The sequence below is a fragment of the Schistocerca americana genome, chromosome 7 (genome assembly GCF_021461395.2).
Source record: "Schistocerca americana isolate TAMUIC-IGC-003095 chromosome 7, iqSchAmer2.1, whole genome shotgun sequence".
Taxonomy (NCBI): Eukaryota; Metazoa; Arthropoda; class Insecta; order Orthoptera; family Acrididae; genus Schistocerca; species Schistocerca americana.
The window spans coordinates 130,013,438-130,033,756 of NC_060125.1; the positions used below are offsets into that span (position 1 = coordinate 130,013,438).

The 20,319-nt window shown below is 43.3% G+C and overlaps 1 protein-coding gene across 1 annotated transcript in view; it reads right to left on the reverse strand.

The window, feature by feature from the left end:
- Positions 1 to 20,319, reverse strand: part of LOC124622786 (myrosinase 1-like) — a 116,836-nt gene that overhangs the window by 59,818 nt on the left and 36,699 nt on the right. The window contains exons 4-5 of the mRNA XM_047148579.1: positions 1,828 to 1,950; positions 1,569 to 1,749 (exon numbers count right to left, since the gene is read on the reverse strand). Coding sequence (XP_047004535.1) covers positions 1,569 to 1,749; positions 1,828 to 1,950 — 304 coding nt within the window. The remainder of the gene's footprint in view (positions 1 to 1,568; positions 1,750 to 1,827; positions 1,951 to 20,319) is intronic.

Sequence of the window (20,319 nt, forward strand, 5' to 3'; positions counted from 1 at the left end):
TACACTCCTGGAAATGGAAAAAAGAACACATTGACACCGGTGTGTCAGACCCACCATACTTGCTCCGGACACTGCGAGAGGGCTGTACAAGCAATGATCACACGCACGGCACAGCGGACACACCAGGAACCGCGGTGTTGGCCGTCGAATGGCGCTAGCTGCGCAGCATTTGTGCACCGCCGCCGTCAGTGTCAGCCAGTTTGCCGTGGCATACGGAGCTCCATCGCAGTCTTTAACACTGGTAGCATGCCGCGACAGCGTGGACGTGAACCGTATGTGCAGTTGACGGACTTTGAGCGAGGGCGTATAGTGGGCATGCGGGAGGCCAGGTGGACGTACCGCCGAATTGCTCAACACGTGGGGCGTGAGGTCTCCACAGTACATCGATGTTGCCGCCAGTGGTCGGCGGAAGGTGCACGTGCCCGTCGACCTGGGACCGGACCGCAGCGATGCACGGATGCACGCCAAGACTGTAGGATCCTACGCAGTGCCGTAGGGACCGCACCGCCACTTCCCAGCAAATTAGGGACACTGTTGCTCCTGGGGTATCGGCGAGGACCATTCGCAACCGTCTCCATGAAGCTGGGCTACGGTCCCGCACACCGTTAGGCCGTCTTCCGCTCACGCCCCAACATCGTGCAGCCCGCCTCCAGTGGTGTCGCGACAGGCGTGAATGGAGGGACGAATGGAGACGTTTCGTCTTCAGCGATGAGAGTCGCTTCTGCCTTGGTGCCAATGATGGTCGTATGCGTGTTTGGCGCCGTGCAGGTGAGCGCCACAATCAGGACTGCATACGACCGAGGCACACAGGGCCAACACCCGGCATCATGGTGTGGGGAGCGATCTCCTACACTGGCTGTACACCACTGGTGATCGTCGAGGGGACACTGAATAGTGCACGGTACATCCAAACCGTCATCGAGCCCATCGTTCTACCATTCCTAGACCGGCAAGGGAACTTGCTGTTCCAACAGGACAATGCACGTCCGCATGTAGCCCGTGCCACCCAACGTGCTCTAGAAGGTGTAAGTCAACTACTCTGGCCAGCAAGATCTCCGGATCTGTCCCCCATTGAGCATGTTTGGGACTGGCTGAAGCGTCGTCTCACGCGGTCTGCACGTCCAGCACGAACGCTGGTCCAACTGAGGCGCCAGGTGGAAATGGCATGGCAAGCCGTTCCACAGGACTACATCCAGCATCTCTACGATCGTCTCCATGGGAGAATAGCAGCCTGCATTGCTACGAAAGGTGGATATACACTGTACTAGTGCCGACATTGTGCATGGTCTGTTGCCTGTGTCTATGTGCCTGTGGTTCTGTCAGTGTGATCATGTGATGTATCTGACCCCAGGAATGTGTCAATAAAGTTTCCCCTTCCTGGGACAATGAATTCACGGTGTTCTTATTTCAATTTCCAGGAGTGTATTTGCTGTGGGACCGCTCTGTGGTGGACCCTAGACAGCCCGCAGTGTGGAGACGGCCCTGTACCGTAAATCAAAATAGAGGACGCGTAGAGGTGTGCGGTAGAGTGACGACTGGAAGGATGCGAGGGCGCGCTGGCCACTCACCGTTCTGTGTCGCTCTGTACTGCTCGTCGTACAGGTGCCAGACGCGCGCATGCGCCTTGATCACCGTGTGGGTGGACAGGTAGCCGCCGATGCCGGAGGCGTTCTGCGACGGCGCGAAGCCGACGCTCGCGTAGGCATTGGAGAAGTAGGCCGGTTCGTTGAACGTGATCCACCACTTCACCTATAGAAAGAGTCACTGTCACAAAAGTAAAATAATAATAATAATAATACTGTCGCTCTAAGAGTATCCGAGACTCACCCTGTCTCCGAAATTTTCAAACAGTATCCTGGCGTACTCCACAAAGTAGTCGGCCATCAACTCATTGGGCCAGCCTCCGAGGTACTGCAGCGCTTGAGGCAGGTCCCAGTGGTACATCGTCACCTGCACAATGCGACACACCACACAATCAGATCTCTCTGTATCCTGGTAACAACTGTGCTGTATATACATACAGGATGTAATGTACGGATCAAAATAAGAGCAAAATGTTAATTAAAAGTTTTGTCTGAAACTGCTTTATTTCCTTGTTACGACGCATACTGTCATTTGTGGTAGGCATTACATCATGGGACAATACAGGCTTTTGGCGTGTGGTGTTCAGCTCTCAGAGAGCTCGTGTATGGTGTAGCAATTGAGAATGTAGCACAACTATAGCAGCGAACTGAAAATAGCTGTGCAACCGTGCAGACTGAGATTAATGGAGCCTCTAGCATACCAAGAGCGGAAATAAGTCGAGCACTTCACTGTCTTCGTCTACATGGACATCATTTTGTTTATGTACTCGCGTAAATGTACAGTACCTACTTGCGTTGCATTTCAGGTTCTTTCATGCCCTTGCTTTCGAATTAATTTTCTTTTGCTTTTGTGATCCCTACTCTATTGCGTGACTCTGAAATGAAGCAATTTCAGAAAAAATTTTACTAAACGTTTCACTCTTATTTTGATGCATATGTTACACCCACACTCTGTGTCTACAATTACTTTTGCGTCGCCCTATATATTCAACGTGTCCCATTTATCTTGACCACCCTAAATAACTGTTTGTCAAGATGCAAATTACAAAATGTTTCAAGCAAATGTTCTTTAGCCGTCAGGAGGACATCAATCAGCATGATTGCCTTCGTCGAAATTTTGTTTTTTACAAAGATATGAACAGCGGCATGACTTTTTTTAAATGGCAGCCTGTATTTTTTATTCGGTAATTCATTTCCTCTCCTAAAGACCTATTCAAAAATGTATCGCAGTGTACCATTCACTCAAACACAACGTTATTAATTACATAACACAACAATGACTTTGGAGACCGAGATCACAAACTCGTCCACTTGCTGGAATTGTCAGGAAACAAATGAAAATCAAGTAAAAACATAACACAAAATTGACTTTGAGTCTCCTGTACCACTGTCCAGGAGTAGAACATTCAAAGGTGCTCAAAGTGGAGACCATGGACACCGATACACTGGTGCACTCGTTGAATGAAAGAATTATTTACTGCTTCCAGTGTTGCCTGCTGAAAAGAATTACAAGCAAGCACGATACGTTCCTACATGTCCTCTGGAGTTGGAATATCGCGACAGAGAACGTCTTTGATGCATCCCAAAGAAAAAAGTCCAGTGGATTTAAATGAGGCGACCTAGCAGGCCACCTAACTGTTCCTCCTCTACCAATCCATCTGCCAGAATACCTTCGGTTCAGAACACGACGTGCACGCGAGGCATTATGTGCTGGACATCCATCATGTTGATACAACATAAGCATTCTGGTTCTTAGCGGCACTTCTTCCAAAAGAGGAGGAAGAATTCGTCTGAGGAAGTTGGCATACGCTGAGCCGTTTAGACTACCATTGATGAAACAAGGGCCAATAATTGTATTACCAAGCATCCAACACCAGGCGTTAACTCTCCATTGACGCTGATGTTCCACCTGTCTAAGTCATCGTGGGTTGTCGCTGGACCAATAATGCATGTTCCTTGTATATTTACCTGTCCTTTGTTTCAGAAGGTTCATTGGCAAATAGAACATTGGAGAAGAAGTTCGGGTTGGCGAGGATTTGCTGCTGTGCCCACTGACAGAACTGTACACGATTCAGGAAATCATTCCCATGCAAAAAATGGTTCAAATGGCTCTGAGAACTATGGGACTTAACTACTGTGGTCATCAATCCCCTAGAACTTAGAATTACTTAAACCTAACTAACCTAAGGACATCACACACATCCATGCCCGAGGCAGGATTCGAACCTGCGACCGTAGCAGTCGCGCGGTTCCAGACTGCGCGCCTAGAACCGCTAGACCACCGCGGCCGGCATTTCCATGCAATTCCTGATGTAGGTGTACGTGGTAAGAATGGATCCAGTGACATGTAAGAATACGATGTACACTGGTTTTAGGAATGCCAATCTTCTGTTCAAGCTGTCGTGTGTTCACATGTGGATTCATAGCAACGGAAGCGAGAACAATAACTTCGGCAGCTTCGTCTGTGCGAATGCTACGAACATTGCGTTGTCGAGGGTTGAAACTTCCCGTTTCCTAAAGCGTCGCAACAAGACGAGAGAACGTCCGTCGGTAAGGTAGGTTCTTGTCAGGATATCGCTCTCTGTACAGCTCCGCTGCATGCGTAGCATTTCGCTACCTTCAACAACAACAACAATAAAAGAAACGTTATGTTGACGCAGTTTGTAGGAAGGACAGACTTTATTGTATGCCTACTCTACACAACAGTATTTAAAAGGATTAAACTACTGTACTAAATGTGCCCTACACGTACATAAGGAAACAGTATTGCAGTTACTGTTCTGCTAACTTACATTCCCCATATATGAGTAGCATTTCTACCTTGTCTTCGTTGGTGTACATTCTACTCACACCAACTGACGATGGTTGACAGAATGACGGGTGTGCATTCTATTTATGTTTACATTTGTCCTCTGTCGACGTCAGCATGTGGATGTGTTCCATTACCCCGAGAAACCGGTCTTTAATACATTAATTTTACAGTTGTCATAATGTATGTTTATAAAATTATCTTTGTTGTAATTACTACCCAAACTAATCATCACTGACGACAAGATAGATACCACGTTTAAATTCCATTCGATGGCTCTTTCATTTTTTAACTCGCTAGAAGCGTCAGCGTCAATGACGTGCTATGTAGTTAATAACGTTGTGTTTCAGTGAATGGTACAATGTGGTACATTTTTGAATAGGCCTTTAGGAGAGGAAATGAATTACCGAATAAAAATACAGGGTGCTATTTAAGAAAGTCATACCGCTGTTCATATCTTTGTAAGAAACAAAGCTACAACGAAGGCAATCATGCTGATTGATGCCCGCTGCCGGCTAAAGAACATTTGCTTGAAACATTTTGTGATTTGCATTTGGACAAACAGTTATTTAGAGTGGCCCGGCCGGAGTGGCCGAGCGGTTCTAGGTGCTACAGCCTTGAGCCGCGCGACCGCTACGGTCGCAGGTTCGGATCCTGCCTCGGGCATGGATGTGTGTGATGTCCTTAGGTTAGTTAGGTTTAAGGAGTTCTAAGTTCTATGGGACTGATGACCTCAGATGTTTGGTCCGACAGTGCTCAGAGCCATTTAGAGTGGTCAAGATAAATGGGACACTCTATGTATACAGGCTGATGCAAAAGTAATTGTAGACACACATCGTGGGTGTAATGTATGCATGAATATAAGAGTGAAACATTTAAAAAAGAGGGAATGTCCTGTCTGACTGACTCATCATCACCCAGCCCAAACCACTATGGATACAAACTTGAAATTTGGAGAGGGTGTTGTTGACCTTGTAGGCATCGATTAAGAAGGGATTTTTCAAAATTCCACCCCTAAGGAGGTGAAATACGGGACGAAAGGTTTTCCGAAAATATGTCGCTATTAAGGAAATTTTGAAGCTAGAACTACAAAGACTGGTATTTGGTTTTTCGGTCATAAATAAAGTAATACGTATTTCAGGATCTTTCGAAATTCAGCTTCTGAGGGAATGAAATAGTGCTGAATTTTTTTAAAATAAGTCATTATTGAAGAATTACTGAAATATTTTCAAAGCTACGTCTATGAGAATTGGTATTTAACTTCGCAGTCTTAAAGAAAAAAACCTTTTTAAGTGTTTCTGGACATTCAATCCCTAAGGGGTAAAGTACGGCATAAAAAGATGGACGAAAATATGTTGTTATGAAACACAATGCGGTTTTGATCAGAAGTTCATTCGAAGAAGACTATTCTTCTATGTCCTTAATCGGCTTGAAAAGTTTAGAAGGTGTCAACTAAGTCAAAGAAAGCTGTTTAACAGTCATAATGTAAAATAGGTTTTGTCAGAACTGCATAAAAAAGAAATCTGTCTTTACTACATTTATTCATACAGTTGTCTTAATGCATGTTTATAAAATTATCTTTTTTGTAATTACTACCCAAACTAATTATCACTGATGACATCATAGATACCACGTTTAAATTCCATTCGATGTACTGGAATATCCGTTTGAGATGAGAGAGTTCAACACCGGGTGTAAGACTGGCGCTAACGATTGTATAACCTCTTGTCCTATTTGGCTCTTTATTTTCTTAACTCGCTATATGAAATTAAATTCAACCCGTTGGAAGACTTCAATTATGAAAGACTGGCAGCCGTATAAAAGGTCATTAACTCATTTGTAGTGTGTAAATTTACACGTGAGCAGTAGACATAATAACATGCAAATTCGGTTAACGAAAAACAAAAAAAATCTGTGCGAACCATACAGCGTACGCGAGCGAAGCAGTTGTCTTTGGTATTAGGTCCGGATCTAGGGCGGGCAGGAGGGGGTTCAAATTTCAGGAGCCCCAAATTCATACTCTTGAAGGAAATAAGCCTCATTTCACAAAGCGCCTAGCATCCAGTGCACGTTGGTCATCAATTGTTCATATGATTTTGAAAAGCATCCCTGTTCGTTTTTGAAAATTTTTACACATTCTAAGTTGATTTCTGAACGGATCATAAATTAATTTTTGAATGCGTGCATAGTGTACGTGACATCTGTGCCAGGGGAATCCTTCTCGCATCTAGAAATAAAAAAAAAAAAAAAAAACTTTACTGCAGACAAAAGGGGACGGGGCTATACGAGCTTCGCCGAATAAATTCTACGGGTGAAAGCCAACCGCTGTTTGTTTATGTGGTTGATTCGGTGCGTCAATGATAAGCGTTCTTATAATAACTAGCGAAATCCCTAGATTCAGACTACCGGAGTGGAAATAAATGACTAACAGGAATAACAGGTAAGTAAGATTGCATACTATCTTCTCGGTGTATCTAACAAAATGAAATTTTTGCAGAAAATATTTCCCAGAACGCTATGCTACTAATGGTCAGTTGTACCGTCCCCGGTTAGCAGCCGCCTATAAAAGTTCTATTCTCGGAATAGCGTAGAAAACGCGTTGTACGAACACGTAAGAACGCGTAGACGGAGACTAAACGAGGGATAACTGAACCGATGATTCTGGCAGGCTTAAGATCGTTTGTTAGAACGCGGAAGGAGAAGAAACAGGGACATCACACAAAATATATGGAAGAGTTTGACAATTCCAAATTTGTATTAAAATTTATTACTACTACTACATTTCGATCTCATGCTTGAGAAACTGGAGCATATGAATGAAATGTGAAACTATTTCCTAACAAAACTTCTTGTTGTAGTAGACCTGATGGGTATTTGATATTGGTACTTCGTGAATTATATTCTGTCGTATTATGTATGTAAATGAAGTAGATAAAAATGATCATTTGTGCCAAAACATTATCGCTTATTTGGCGTCAGTTACAATTGCTGCAATATTAGAAAGGCCTATTCCGTCTCATCTAGCAGACAGTGACAAAACAGACGTATTCAAATCGAGAAACCACACCAGTCTTGATTTCTATTCGCATTAACAGTTGTTGTTGTTGTGGTCTTCAGTCCTGAGACTGGTTTGATGCAGCTCTCCATGCTACTCTATCCTGTGCAAGCTTCTTCATCTCCCAGTAACTACTGCAACCTACATCCTTCTGAATCTGCTTAGTGTATTCATCTTTTGGTCTCCCTCTACGATTTTTACCCTCCACGCTGCCCTCCAATACTAAATTGATGATCCCTTGATGCCTCAGAACATGTCCTACCAACGGATCCCTTCTTCTAGTCAAGTTGTGTCACAAATTTCTCTTCTCCCCAATCCTATTCAATACTTCCTCATTAGTTATGTGATCTACCCATCTAATCTTCAGCATTCTTCTGTAGCACCACATTTCAAAGGCTTCTATTCTCTTCTTGTCCAAACTATTTATCGTCCATCTTTCACTTCCATTCATGGCTACACTCCATACAAATACTTTCAGAAACGACTTCCTGACACTTAAATCTATACTCGATGTTAACAAATTTATCTTCTTCAGAAACGCTTTCCTTGCCATTGCCAGTCTACATTTTATATCCTCTCTACTTCGACCATCATCAGTTATTTTGCTCTCTAAATAGCAAAACTCCTTTACTACTTTAAGTGTCTCATTTCCTAATCTAATTCCCTTTAGCATCACCCGACTTAATTCGACTACATTCCATTATCCTCGTTTTGCTTTTGTTGATGTTCATCTTATATCCTCCTTTCAAGACACTATCCATTCCGTTCAACTGCTCTTCCAAGTCCTTTGCTGTCTCTGATAGAATTACAATGTCATCGTCGAACCTCAAAGTTTTTATTTCTTCTCCATAGATTTTAATACCTACTCCGAATTTTTCTTTTGTTTCATTTACTGCTTGCTCAATATACAGATTGAGTAACATCGGGGAGAGGCTACAACCCTGTCTCACTCCCTTCCCAACCACTGCTTCCCTTTCGTGTCCCTCGACTCTTATAAGTGCCATCTGGTTTCTGTACAAATTGTAAATAGCCATTCGCTCCCTGTATTTTACCCCTGCCACCTTCAGAATTTGAAAGAGAGTATTCCAGTCAACATTGTCTAAAGCTTTCTCTAGGTCTACAAATGCTAGAAACGTAGGTTTGCCTTTCCTTAATCTAGCTTCTAAGATAAGTCGTAGGGTCAGTATTGCCTAACGTGTTCCAATATTTCTACGGAATCCGAACTGATCTTCCCCGAGGTCGGCTTCTACTAGTTTCTCCATTCGTCTGTAAAGAATTCACGTTAGTAGTTTGCAGCCGTGACTTATTAAACTGATAGTTCGGTAATTTTCACATCTACTAAACATTTTATGCCAACGAAAAACTTGAGCTCTTGACATAACCTCCTCTCAAACAGCCTTCTGAAGCTTACCGTAAGCTTGGGATTGGAATTATTATATTCTTCTTGAGGTCTGAGGGTATTTCACCTGTCTCATATATCTTGCTCACCAGATGATAGAGTTTTGTCAGGACTGGCTCTCCCAAGGCTGTCAGTAGCTGTAATGGAATGTTGTGTACTCCCGGGGCCTTGTTTCGACTCAGGTCTTTCAGTGCTCTGTCAAACTCTTCACGCAGTATCATATCTTCGATTTCATCTTCATTTACATCCTCTTCCATTTCCATAATATTCTCCTCAAGTACATCGCCCTTGTATAGACCTTCTATATACTCCTCCCACCTTTCTGCTTTCCCTTCTTTGCTTAGAACTGGGTTTCCATCTGAGCTCTTGACATTCATACAAGTGGTTCTCTTTTCTACAAAGGTCTCTTTAATTTTCCTGTAGGCAGTATCTATCTTACCCCTGGTGAGACAAGCCTCTACATCCTTACATTTGTCCTCTAGCCATCCCTGCTTAGCCATTTTGCACTTCCTGTCGATCTCATTTTTGAGACGTTTGTATTCCTTTTTGCGTGCTTCATTTACTGCATTTTTATATTTTCTCCTTTCATCAATTAAGTTCAATATTTCTTCTGTTACCAAAGGATTTCTAGCAGCCCTCTACTTTTTACCTACTTTATCCTCTGCTGCCTTCACTAATTCATCCCTCAAAGCTACCCATTCTTCTTCTACTGTATTTCTTTCCCCCATTCCTGTCAATTGTTGCCTTATGCTCTCCTTGAAACTGTGTACAATCTCTGGTTCTTTCAGTTTATCCAGGTTCCATCCACTTAAATTCCCACCTTTTTGCAGTTTCTTCAGTTTTAATCTACTAAAGCTGCATGCCCTCGGGAAAAATTACGGCCGTAGTTTCCCCTTGCTTTCAGCCGTTCGCAGTACCAGCACAGCAAGGCCGTTTTGGTTATGTTACAAGGCCAGATCAGTCAATCATCCAGACTGTTGCCCCTGCAACTACTGAAAAGGCTGCTGCCCCTCTTCAGGAACCACACGTTTGTCTGGCCTCTCAACAGATACCCCTCCGTTGTGGTTGCACCTACGGTACGGCTATCTGCATCGCTGAGGCACGCAAGCCTCCCCACCAACGGTAAGGTACATGGTTCATGCGGGGGGGGGGGGGGGGGGGGGGAACAGCTTAACAGCTTTTTCGGAATTAGACAACATTTTGATTTTTCATGTAACAAAATGTTTGACGAGCTTTGGCGATGTAATAGATTCTTTCGGAGAAAGGGAAGCACGTCTTGAAAAACTGTAGTCAGTCTAGAGAGAAAGAATTCTGGGACCTTAGGATAAAAGAAATCTGTTCTTGTCTCTTGCCTTACTGCTTTTATATCACAAAAAAGAAAAAGTTATTAGCTAATAGCCAATAAAGAGTGTAATTTTCCGAAGAGTTCTTATTCTTACGGTCACAAATAATCCCACCCATTAATAACTGAGTTTTTTTGTGGGGGGGGGGGGGGCTAGGATGTCAAACTGGCCGACTGAGAGTAGGAGAGGCACCACAGAACGTTTTAATTTCCACTGAATACGGGTTTGATGGGTTCCATTGTAAAATACACACGTTAGAATTGGACAGAATGAAATGTAGTCATATGTGATAGAGGAGTGCTGTATGAAGAGATGTGCCACTGCACTTTGGAGCACTTAAGGCCAAATAACATCTCTTACATTTCCTCGAACGACATATTGTGTGTATCTAACTCTTCAGAAAGCTATGCGCAACAAAATGAAAATATTTCTGAAAAATCGATTTTTTTTTTAATTTTTGACATCCTGTCTAAAACGCTCGAGGAGTAAGGTGGGGGACACCACTATCAAGTTTTTGCACAGGTTCGGAAATATCGTAGATCCAGAGCTGTTTGGTATCAACTGTACATTCAATTGAAAAAAAAAATTATCACACAGAACGACAGCACAGATGTTAAGAAGCATAGACATGTCGCCACATCCATGTCGCGTAAGAGGTGAAAGTTAAGAGGAACCGACGTATTATTAACATGATTGCATAAGTTATGCTATTTTATTACCTAGGTCGCATCTCTTTCAGCGACTCACATTCCGCTTGAGTGCAAAATTCCAGCTTTTACTTTAATAAGAAACATTAAATGCGCAAATTATACCATCTTTCAGTACAATGGCAACTTGTTCGCTTCCCTGCTATGTCTGAACGATTCGTCTTCGCAGTTACGTGCAATATGGAACGTAGCAACCACAATTATTGCCTCTTAAATAAAAAATACCAACATATGCAACTCCTATACAGCAACATATTATTTGGAATTACTGCTACTTTGCTATAATTTCAATTAATTATCGAAAGGGAATCACGTCTTGCCATATATTTATCTGAAAATAGCATTGCGCTGCTCACAACACTTGTCGAATGTTTGTTTTCCACTTTTTACGTTGCTTTTCATCATCAAGTATAGAGTTCACTCCCTGCATTACACATAGCAAGTTAATCGCTAAACACATACAAGAAAATATGAAGAAATATCTGAAATTGTGGCAGTTCAAAGAATTGTCTGCCCTGTCAGACAACATACGAGGAGGGACTGAAAAGTAACTGGGATTACTTTCCTGTGTGTAGGTGCGAGGTAACTGAAGTGCATTTGTTACACATTGTTTTTAATTAGTTGAGCATCCACCCATCAGTTTATAAGCGTTAGTTATGTCGCAACGCTAGTTTTCTCAGAGACCGTTTCACGCTTCTAGCGAGTTTTCGGCTGTGTAAATGACAAATAATTGTGGTAACATCCGCTATTGTCACTCATTCAATTATAGATTTTGCGGTGAGCACAAATAAGTCAGCGTATTTCTAAGATATATGCTCAGCGTCTCCATAGGACTGAAAATATGAAATTTGTATCACAGTATAAACCAGTAGCCACCCAATTGGATTTTTGCATGATATACATGGAAAAATTTTAGCACTCACACTTGTTTGATAATTTCTCTGAGCTGTGATGGTGTCTCAGCTAGAACTTTTCGAAATTATACACTATCGGAGCGTGTTTGAGTGATGTAAATAAGTGAAACGATAGATGTTACATTGAAATAAACTCCCGCAGGAGTGTCCACGGTCTTTAGTTCCCGTCTCGCTGCAGAGTCATTACAAACATTTCTATCCCTCTCTCTTCTCCCACTCCTTTTCAGTTCCTATTACAGACCTGGCAGAAATTTAGCATTTAACTCCGAACTCGGCTCATAACTTGGTGGCCAAGAAAACACACCCCAACTGACGAAAAACTGAGCCACATGCATGGGAGTGGGCCTCCGAATCGGCTAAGTGCCAATAGGGACCGACATAAACATGGTGCGCAAGGCTTTAGGACGAAAGTAACTTCCGCAAAATGTGTCACTGCCAAGTAATAGAGCTCGATGAAGCTTGGGCCAAAAGAACTGCTACAGATTAGTAGAGAAGATGTAACTGAAAGTTAGGGTCTCAAGAGGGGGCATTTTCCCCCTCCTGAAGTCTGTGGTAGATTTTCTATTAGTTTCAAAATTGCGACGTGCTTCTAGAAGCGATTGTCTCAGATGCTACTCAGCCGGATGCACAGAACAACACAGTGGCTTTAATAAAGGCTACGTTCCTTGGTTGTAAAGTAGTTCACAGAAAATTACATTGTTTTCTTGCCACGGAAGCGGTTTCGGCGTTATTCGCAATCTTCGGGAATGTCAATCGTTAGAGAAAATTGCCGGATTAGAGTACCTACTCATTTCCCTGTCGTTTCCTTGTACAGCTCCTAACGTGCTACAGAAAGGGGCAATTCCGACGCCTAGAACAGTATAAACATTGCTACCTTATACCCCTCCCCAATTTCCACAAGAACGGCTGCATGGCTTGTACACATCTTAATCTCAGCAATAAGTCTGTATTTGACCCCTCAAAGCTAACTGAGATTTTATTCAGTTTTAGATGATAGAGCCATTACAGTAGAGTGTAAAGGACACGGTCATGCTATACTGAAAGTGTATTCACCCATACTTCAAATACATAAAATATACTAATTTTTGCGTTGATGAGAGGAGAAAATGGTCGAAAAGGTGCTTGGATCTTCTTAAACCATATGGCTCTTTAACTATATTGCGTGCAACTCTGCGTGACAACCAGAGATTGAGTTATCAGTTCTATAATCCATGTGTACATAATAACATACCAAATCAGGAAGACTAGGATTATTTTGGTTGAGTCTTAATCTGTTAAGAGTTGGTTCTACTGATCAATTTGAAAATTGTTTTCGAAGGTTTCCTATATCCAGTTTACATTAATAATATGAAAAGATGAATCTATGTTCAAAGAAATATTGACTGAATAACTGCGATACGTTGACGATACAAGCTTTGTGTACTTCCCGTCAGATTTGTTTATTGGGACACGGCACTCTCTCAGACTCACTTAATTGGCTGTATCGAGAATGGAACATCAGCGGTCTTGCTCCCTCTTGCATGAATTTCTGCGGACGCCCATGATTATTGACAGTGCGTGTGATCACCAGGCTGTTCTTGTGGCAGTATGTTCCGTCCCTCCACCAGCGCAGCTGACAACTGCTGGGTGGGCGTGCAGCAGGACGGCCCCCCAGAGCATCCGACACGTGCTCGATGTGATTTAAGTCAGGGAAACAGTGGAAAGCCAGACGTTCGCCGACTCCTCTCGTGCCAACAGCTCCTCCACGTGCGCTGTTCGATGCGGTCGCTCATTTTCATCCGTAAAAATCAAGCTGTCGTGAATGCACCCCTGAAAAGACGCACATGGGATAGGAGTACAGTGTCAACAGAAGGCACCGTATCACTTGGGCCACCAAAACAATCATGTTCGACCACGTTCCTGTCCCCAACTCTCGTCATATGGGGGTACGCCTAGAATTGCTGCCCAGACTAAATCTGCTCTCATTCAAGAAGAGCGAGCGACTCCACTCCTCGTTGGTCCAGCCCCTAAGCTTTTGGCACAATCGTGGATGGTGCCACCGTTTGCGAGTGTCAACAGAAGGCAACACGACGAACTGGTCGACGGCAATAAAAGAACCCCCCCCCCCCCCTTTCCCCTCTCATGCAGTCTCCGTGCCACTGCGGAGAGTGAGATTTGCAGTCCTGTTAAAAGTGGTTACAGTTGCACCTGCTGTTTGATGCGCGTCCCTTCTTGCTTGTTGCACATTGTAGCGGTCATCAGCTGCTGTAGTTGGCCGTGGTCGGCCGCGTTGTCTCCTTCGCATGACTGTGGTCAGGACCCAACCTTGGCACGAGAAGCAAGGTTACGAGTAATAACAAACTTCTGTGCTGCGCTCGCCACGCTACAAGCTTCTCCCACATTCTCGGCGATTCTTCTCCGTGTTAAGTCACCCATATTTTGTCTCGGGGCCATGTTGTAACGAAGAGTAACACCTCAGTGCACCGAAACTGCTCACTGATTGATGCAAATAGTCTCTTGCCGTTTCTTCAACAGCCTGTGTGTTGCAGGGACAGTCCCATTTAGCGCTACAATCACGCTGACTTTACACCATGTGACGTCGAGTTTTCTGTGCACGATTGAGAAACCTCTGTCAACATGCTACTGCACTTTCATTCATTATATGCCAACGGCCTTGCCGCAGTGGTAACACCGGTTCCCGTCAGATTACCGAATTTAAGCGCTGTCGGGCTGGGCTAGCACTTGGATGGTCGACCATCCGGTCTGCCGAGCGCTGTTGGCAAGAGGGGTGCACTCGGCCCTTGTGAGGCAAAACTGAGGAGCTACTTGATTGAAAAGCAGCGTCTCCGGTCTCGGAAACTGACATACGGCCTGGAGAGCGGTATGCTGACCACATTCCCCTCCATTTCCTCATCCAGGGTCGCCTATGGTCTGAGGATGACACGGCGGCCGGTCGGGCTGGGCCTTCATGGCCTAGAGGTTTATATATATATATATATATATATATATATATATATATATATATATATATATATATGAGAGTGATTTTTTCTATGATGTACAAACTCTAGGGATTGACTGATGAGAGGATACGGAACGCAAAAAAATCTCATGAAGCTATGTCTGCAAACGCTTGGTTTCCCTGCTAGAGAACATTTGTTCAATAATTCCTTGTTACAGAGATGTGCTCCAATACGCGCTATACCACTCAGCCTCAGTTACAGTATGCATGGTTTCCTCCTAAAGGCTGCTACTGTTCCTCATGCGTAATGCCCTAGCGCCCTCTCCTGCCATAGTAACTGGTAATGTTGTGTCCGATTCACTTCTCTTGCTGACTTCAGCTTCTAGTGAATGTGATACATCGTTGTACACAAAGGTTCCGAAGAGAGAGCTTGCCGAGATCGTGTTTACTTACAGAAAGGCAAATGGCAACGGGCGGCGGGCAGCAAGGGTTATCAGGAGACTAGTTTCAGGTGTGTTCGCTGTTCTTCAATACTGGATGAGGCTGTTAAAATGTCATCGAGGTAAGTAAACACAAAATCTAGCCCAAACATCATTAATGAATCGCGGAATGTTGAAGGTGCATTCCGCAGGCCAAAGCTCATGTCATTAAATTCATACAGTCCAAATGGTGTGATTACAGCTGTTTTGTGCTTATCTCCTTCAGCAATAGGTATTTGATAATAGGCCTTAAAGAGATCGATTTTAGAAAATATGTTTTTGCCTTGAAGAATACAATGGAAAACTTCTATTCTAGATACAGGACAACGGTCTGGAATTGTTCTTTCATTTAACCGTCTATAATCTCCACACCGACGTATTAAGCCATCCTTCTTAGGTACAATATGGAGAGGACTCGCCCATGCAGATTTAGATGGTCTAATGATGCCATTGTCTAACATGAATTTAAATTCTTGTTTTGCCATCGCCATGCGCCTTGGGTCTAATTGTCTTGCCCTAGAAAACACAGGCGGGCCTTCAGTGGTAATTTAGTGTTTGACATCATGTTTAATTTCGCTAGGTACCAAATTAGGTTAAGCTATGTGTGGATACTGTAATAGTAGATCTGTAAATTTTGTGTTTTGGCTCATGGTGCTCAGGACGTTTTCCTCTGAGATTGACATAACTTTACCCTCAGCATTGAGCTTGGTTACATCATCTATTAATCTTTTATTATGGACATCTACTAATAATTGAAATTTATTCAAAAAATCGGCACCCAATATAGCTTTATTGATCTTCGCAACTATAAATGGCCATTGAAATTGACGTCGCAGTCCCAGATCAATAGTACGAAGTTCGATTCCGTATGTAGGAATTTCGGTACCATTTGCAGCATACAATTTATATGGTGACTCACCATTAACATTTGGGTGAGCGGGAATTACAGAAACATCTGCCCCACTGTCGACTAAATATTGCAATCCCCTTTTTTGTCGGTTACAAATAAGCGGGTTTTGCGGCAATGGACTTGGGCAGCAGAACTTGCCGCTAATTTAGCTGCTGGGTCGCGTTTCCCTTTTAGTCCAGCTACATGGAGGTGTGCATTTTTCAGGCTCGCAGTTCTGCCCAAAGCGAAAGTGGTAAACAGTACTTGCCCTTGGGGTTGTATTTATTTCGAGACTTACTACGACTTCTTTTACATTGACGCTCACAGCTTCTGTTAAGACCTGCCTCGATAACCAGTTGACAGCGCGGCCATTTGTTGCTCTAGCCCCGAAATTCTTGTCATCAAGTCACTCGTTGTTATCGAAACATCCTGTTGGCTACAAGCACCACTTTTTGTGACGAACAATTCGTTACGGAGCTTTTTTTCTGTTATTCTATCACCCATTGTAGCCACCTTTTCGAGTCCCTCGTCACTGACAATTAGAGTGTTCCTTATAGAATCCGGAAGTTTTTCTAGCCAAAGTGTCTTTAGGACTTTTTCTGACACATCTACACATGCTAAAGCTTGCATTTTGCGTAATAACTGACTAGGTGTTTGGTCTCCCAAATCAATTCCAGTAACTAATCTCTTAATACGCTTATCTTCACTTTCTTTGAAAATATTCGGTAGACGTTCCTTAGCCAACGAATATTTATTCGCATCTGTGCCGCAAATAATGTCCCAAATATTGTCGATGTATTTTGGTTCTCATTGTGACACTAGGTGGTTAAATTTAGCTTCTTCTGTGACAATTTTGCAAATGCTGAACTGTGCTTCTACTTGATAGAACCAAATTTCGGGTTTTTCACTCCAAAAAGGCGGAATTTTGATGCTAACCTTGTTTGCTTCTAGGCGATCTTCGGAAACGCTCCCGTTTGTCGTTATATCTTCTTATTATCACGTCGGGGTCACCAAATATAACTGCCGTAACGTAATATTAGCGGCACTTCACAAAAGATGTTGCTTGAGGATATTTAGTCTAATTTTAAATCACCAAGAACACACGCCACTTTGCCTGGTTAAGACTTCTTTATTGAATCCTGCTTAGCAGCCTTCTCAGAATAATCACATCTTTGCTACCAAAGAATAAACAAAAAATAAATAAAATTTTAAAGATATTACATCATGTTATCAGTAATGAACTATAACTATTAACGGTCTTGGCAACTTCATAAAATATAAAAATTCCATTTAGATTCATCACTGTTGCCTTTACAAGACCTATCCCCAACGACAATACCACAGCCTTCAATGTTTGCAACAGTGTTTCGCCGTTTGTCTGAGACAAGGTCGTTTCAGAAAGCAGGAAATCATGAAGGACGTGCCGGAAATGTTCGGATGCAGACTAGGAGGAAAACATGATTAACTCTGTGGAAGGTGATCGCCGTGTCAGTACGAGGCAGTTGGCCCGCCAGTACAGGGTAAGCCAGACGGCCGTGTGGAACATTCTCCATCACAGTTGTTACTACCCGTAGCGTTTACAGCGTGTGCAGGGCTTACTAGAGACAGACTTTCCACGTCGTGTGCAGTTGTGTCACTGGTTTCCTCAACAGACAACTACGATTCCGGGATTTGTGTCATCCACCCTACTCACAGATGAGGCCGTCTTTACGCGAAGTGGTATCTTCAACCTTCATAACGGTCGTCTATGGAATAGTATGCAGAACCCCCATGGTATGGTGACAGCGAATCATCACCATCAGCGCAGCCGGAATGTGTGCCACGGGATAGCTGGCGACCACGTCGCCTAACAGCGCTCTATCGTCGTTTCTTGAGGGTGACTTTGCCTCCTCTACTGGAAGAAGTGCCACTGATGATTGGAGGGGTTGTGTGGCTGCCAAATGATGGTACTCCAGCCCACTTCGCCGTTAACGTCCGGACGCTTCTCAGTGGTACGTTGCCTGGTCGATGGATCGGGGCAGGGAGTCTAGTTGCGTGACCTGCCCGTTCGCCAGATCTCAACCCGTGCGATTTCTGGTTATGGAGCTACCTGGAAAGTATCATGTATGCCGAGCCCATTGCAGATGTAGAGACTCCGGAGCAGTGTATTCGTGCTGCCTTTGACACTATTCGGAAGCAGCCTGGCCGATGTGAACGTGTGAGACAAAACATGCTACGGCGCGTATATACATGAGCTGAGTCACATGGAAACCATTACCAACACATACCGTAAATGTGGCTGCATGGTACAGTGTGCATTAGACCGCAGTCTCTGTAACAAAGTATGATTGAATAAATGATCTCTAGCATGGAAACCATGCATTTCCGCAAATAATTTCATTAGACCTTCGTTGTTCCGTTTCTTCTCATCTATCAGTCAGGTTGGTGGAAAAAATCACCATGTATATGTACGGCCACTATTCGCATATTCATGCGCACATTGCTAAAATAAATTTTTGGCTCAAATTTAAAAACAGTATGGTTTAGCTTACATTATTATCAAACACGATACCATTTAAGTATTACACTCTTGTTCAATTATTTATTTATTACACGCTTTATTAATTTTCGCTAAATTGTGTCTCTGCTATTAAAAGGTTTCATGATCAAATTTCTTAGGGTGTGGGCTTAACAGCGACGGTGCACCTGATGTCCACGAACGATACTTCAGTCTTAAGAAGCGCTAAGAAGCGCATTGCCGACGTCACTCAGACTGTCCAGTCGCAATGGAGATGTGAAATTTTAAGACAATGGCAAGTTACGGTACACATGAATGAGAATGTCTGTTTTAGCATTCCCGGTGGTCACTAGTGACTCTTATGCGACATCCATGCCCACGTTTACTACATTTTTTGTTGTTTTGATGCACAGAATAGGAAGAAGAGGTTAGAGAGTAGGTGGGATCACAAGTCAGACATCGACTGACGCGCCAGATGGCCTCTTAGCGTGAGAACGGCCGGACAAGCAAGTACGTTTTTGTACTGGAGCAGGGAAAGACGACGTTGGGCACCAAGCAGTAAACTTTGTATTATTTATATTCGCTGTTAAAATATTAATGTGCATCTCTAACCGTGCTAACGGCGTTACTCGCACTGACAAATTGTTAATAAGAAATTCTATATCACTCAGATCATCGGGGAATGCTAATTACAAATTTTAGCTACTGTCTGTCGTTGCTTACAGATGGAAATGATGGACCAATCACAAGTGCACCTTGAAAGGGCAGGCGCCAAACTGCCAAGACAGCTCATCACTAGTCTACGATCGATTTCCGAGGAGGTAATACATGAATCTGTTTATAAAATCTGATCTCATGCAAAGACGGAACAGTTTGTTGAAAAACTGCTTTCGATTATGTACTTGAGCGATCTTGTGTTAATCCAAGGCAGTCAACGACAGATTTTCGAGGTGGCAATACGCGAACTAGTGCGTGAAGTGCAACTTGGCGTAAAGGCGGAATTAATTGTTAAATCTGTCTCGGAAAATTTATTTGTGCGACCTCATGTGGATTCTAACATCGTGTTCAAATGGTTCAAATGGTTCTGAGCACTATGGGACTTAACTTCTGAGGTCATCAGCCCCCTAGAACTTAGAACTACTTAAACCTAACATCACACACATCCATGCCCGAGGCAGGATTCGAACCTGCGACCGTAGCAGACTATAGGGCCTAGAACCGCTCGGCCACCCCGGCCGGCTAAGATCGTGTGAAGCATTTTGTGACTTTTGCGATGCTCTGGAATTAATGATTAGTGACCGGGAATCTTGTTATAAATATTAACGATAGAGTGGTTCTAGAAATCGTTTTACTCGATTTTTGATTGGTGAAATAAAACAAAATTAGTTGGCATCCTAATATTTTACATTCTTATGCATTGTTTTTGACACAAGCGTTAGAGTTCGCGACCGACGCAGCAGAAACCAACTGGGGCAAAATACACTCCTGGAAATTGAAATAAGAACACCGTGAATTCATTGTCCCAGGAAAGAGAAACTTTATTGACACATTCCTGGGGTCAGATACATCACATGATCACACTGACAGAACCACAGGCACATAGACACAGGCAACAGAGCATGCACAATGTCGGCACTAGTACAGTGTATATCCACCTTTCGCAGCAATGCAGGCTGCTATTCTCCCATGGAGACGATCGTAGA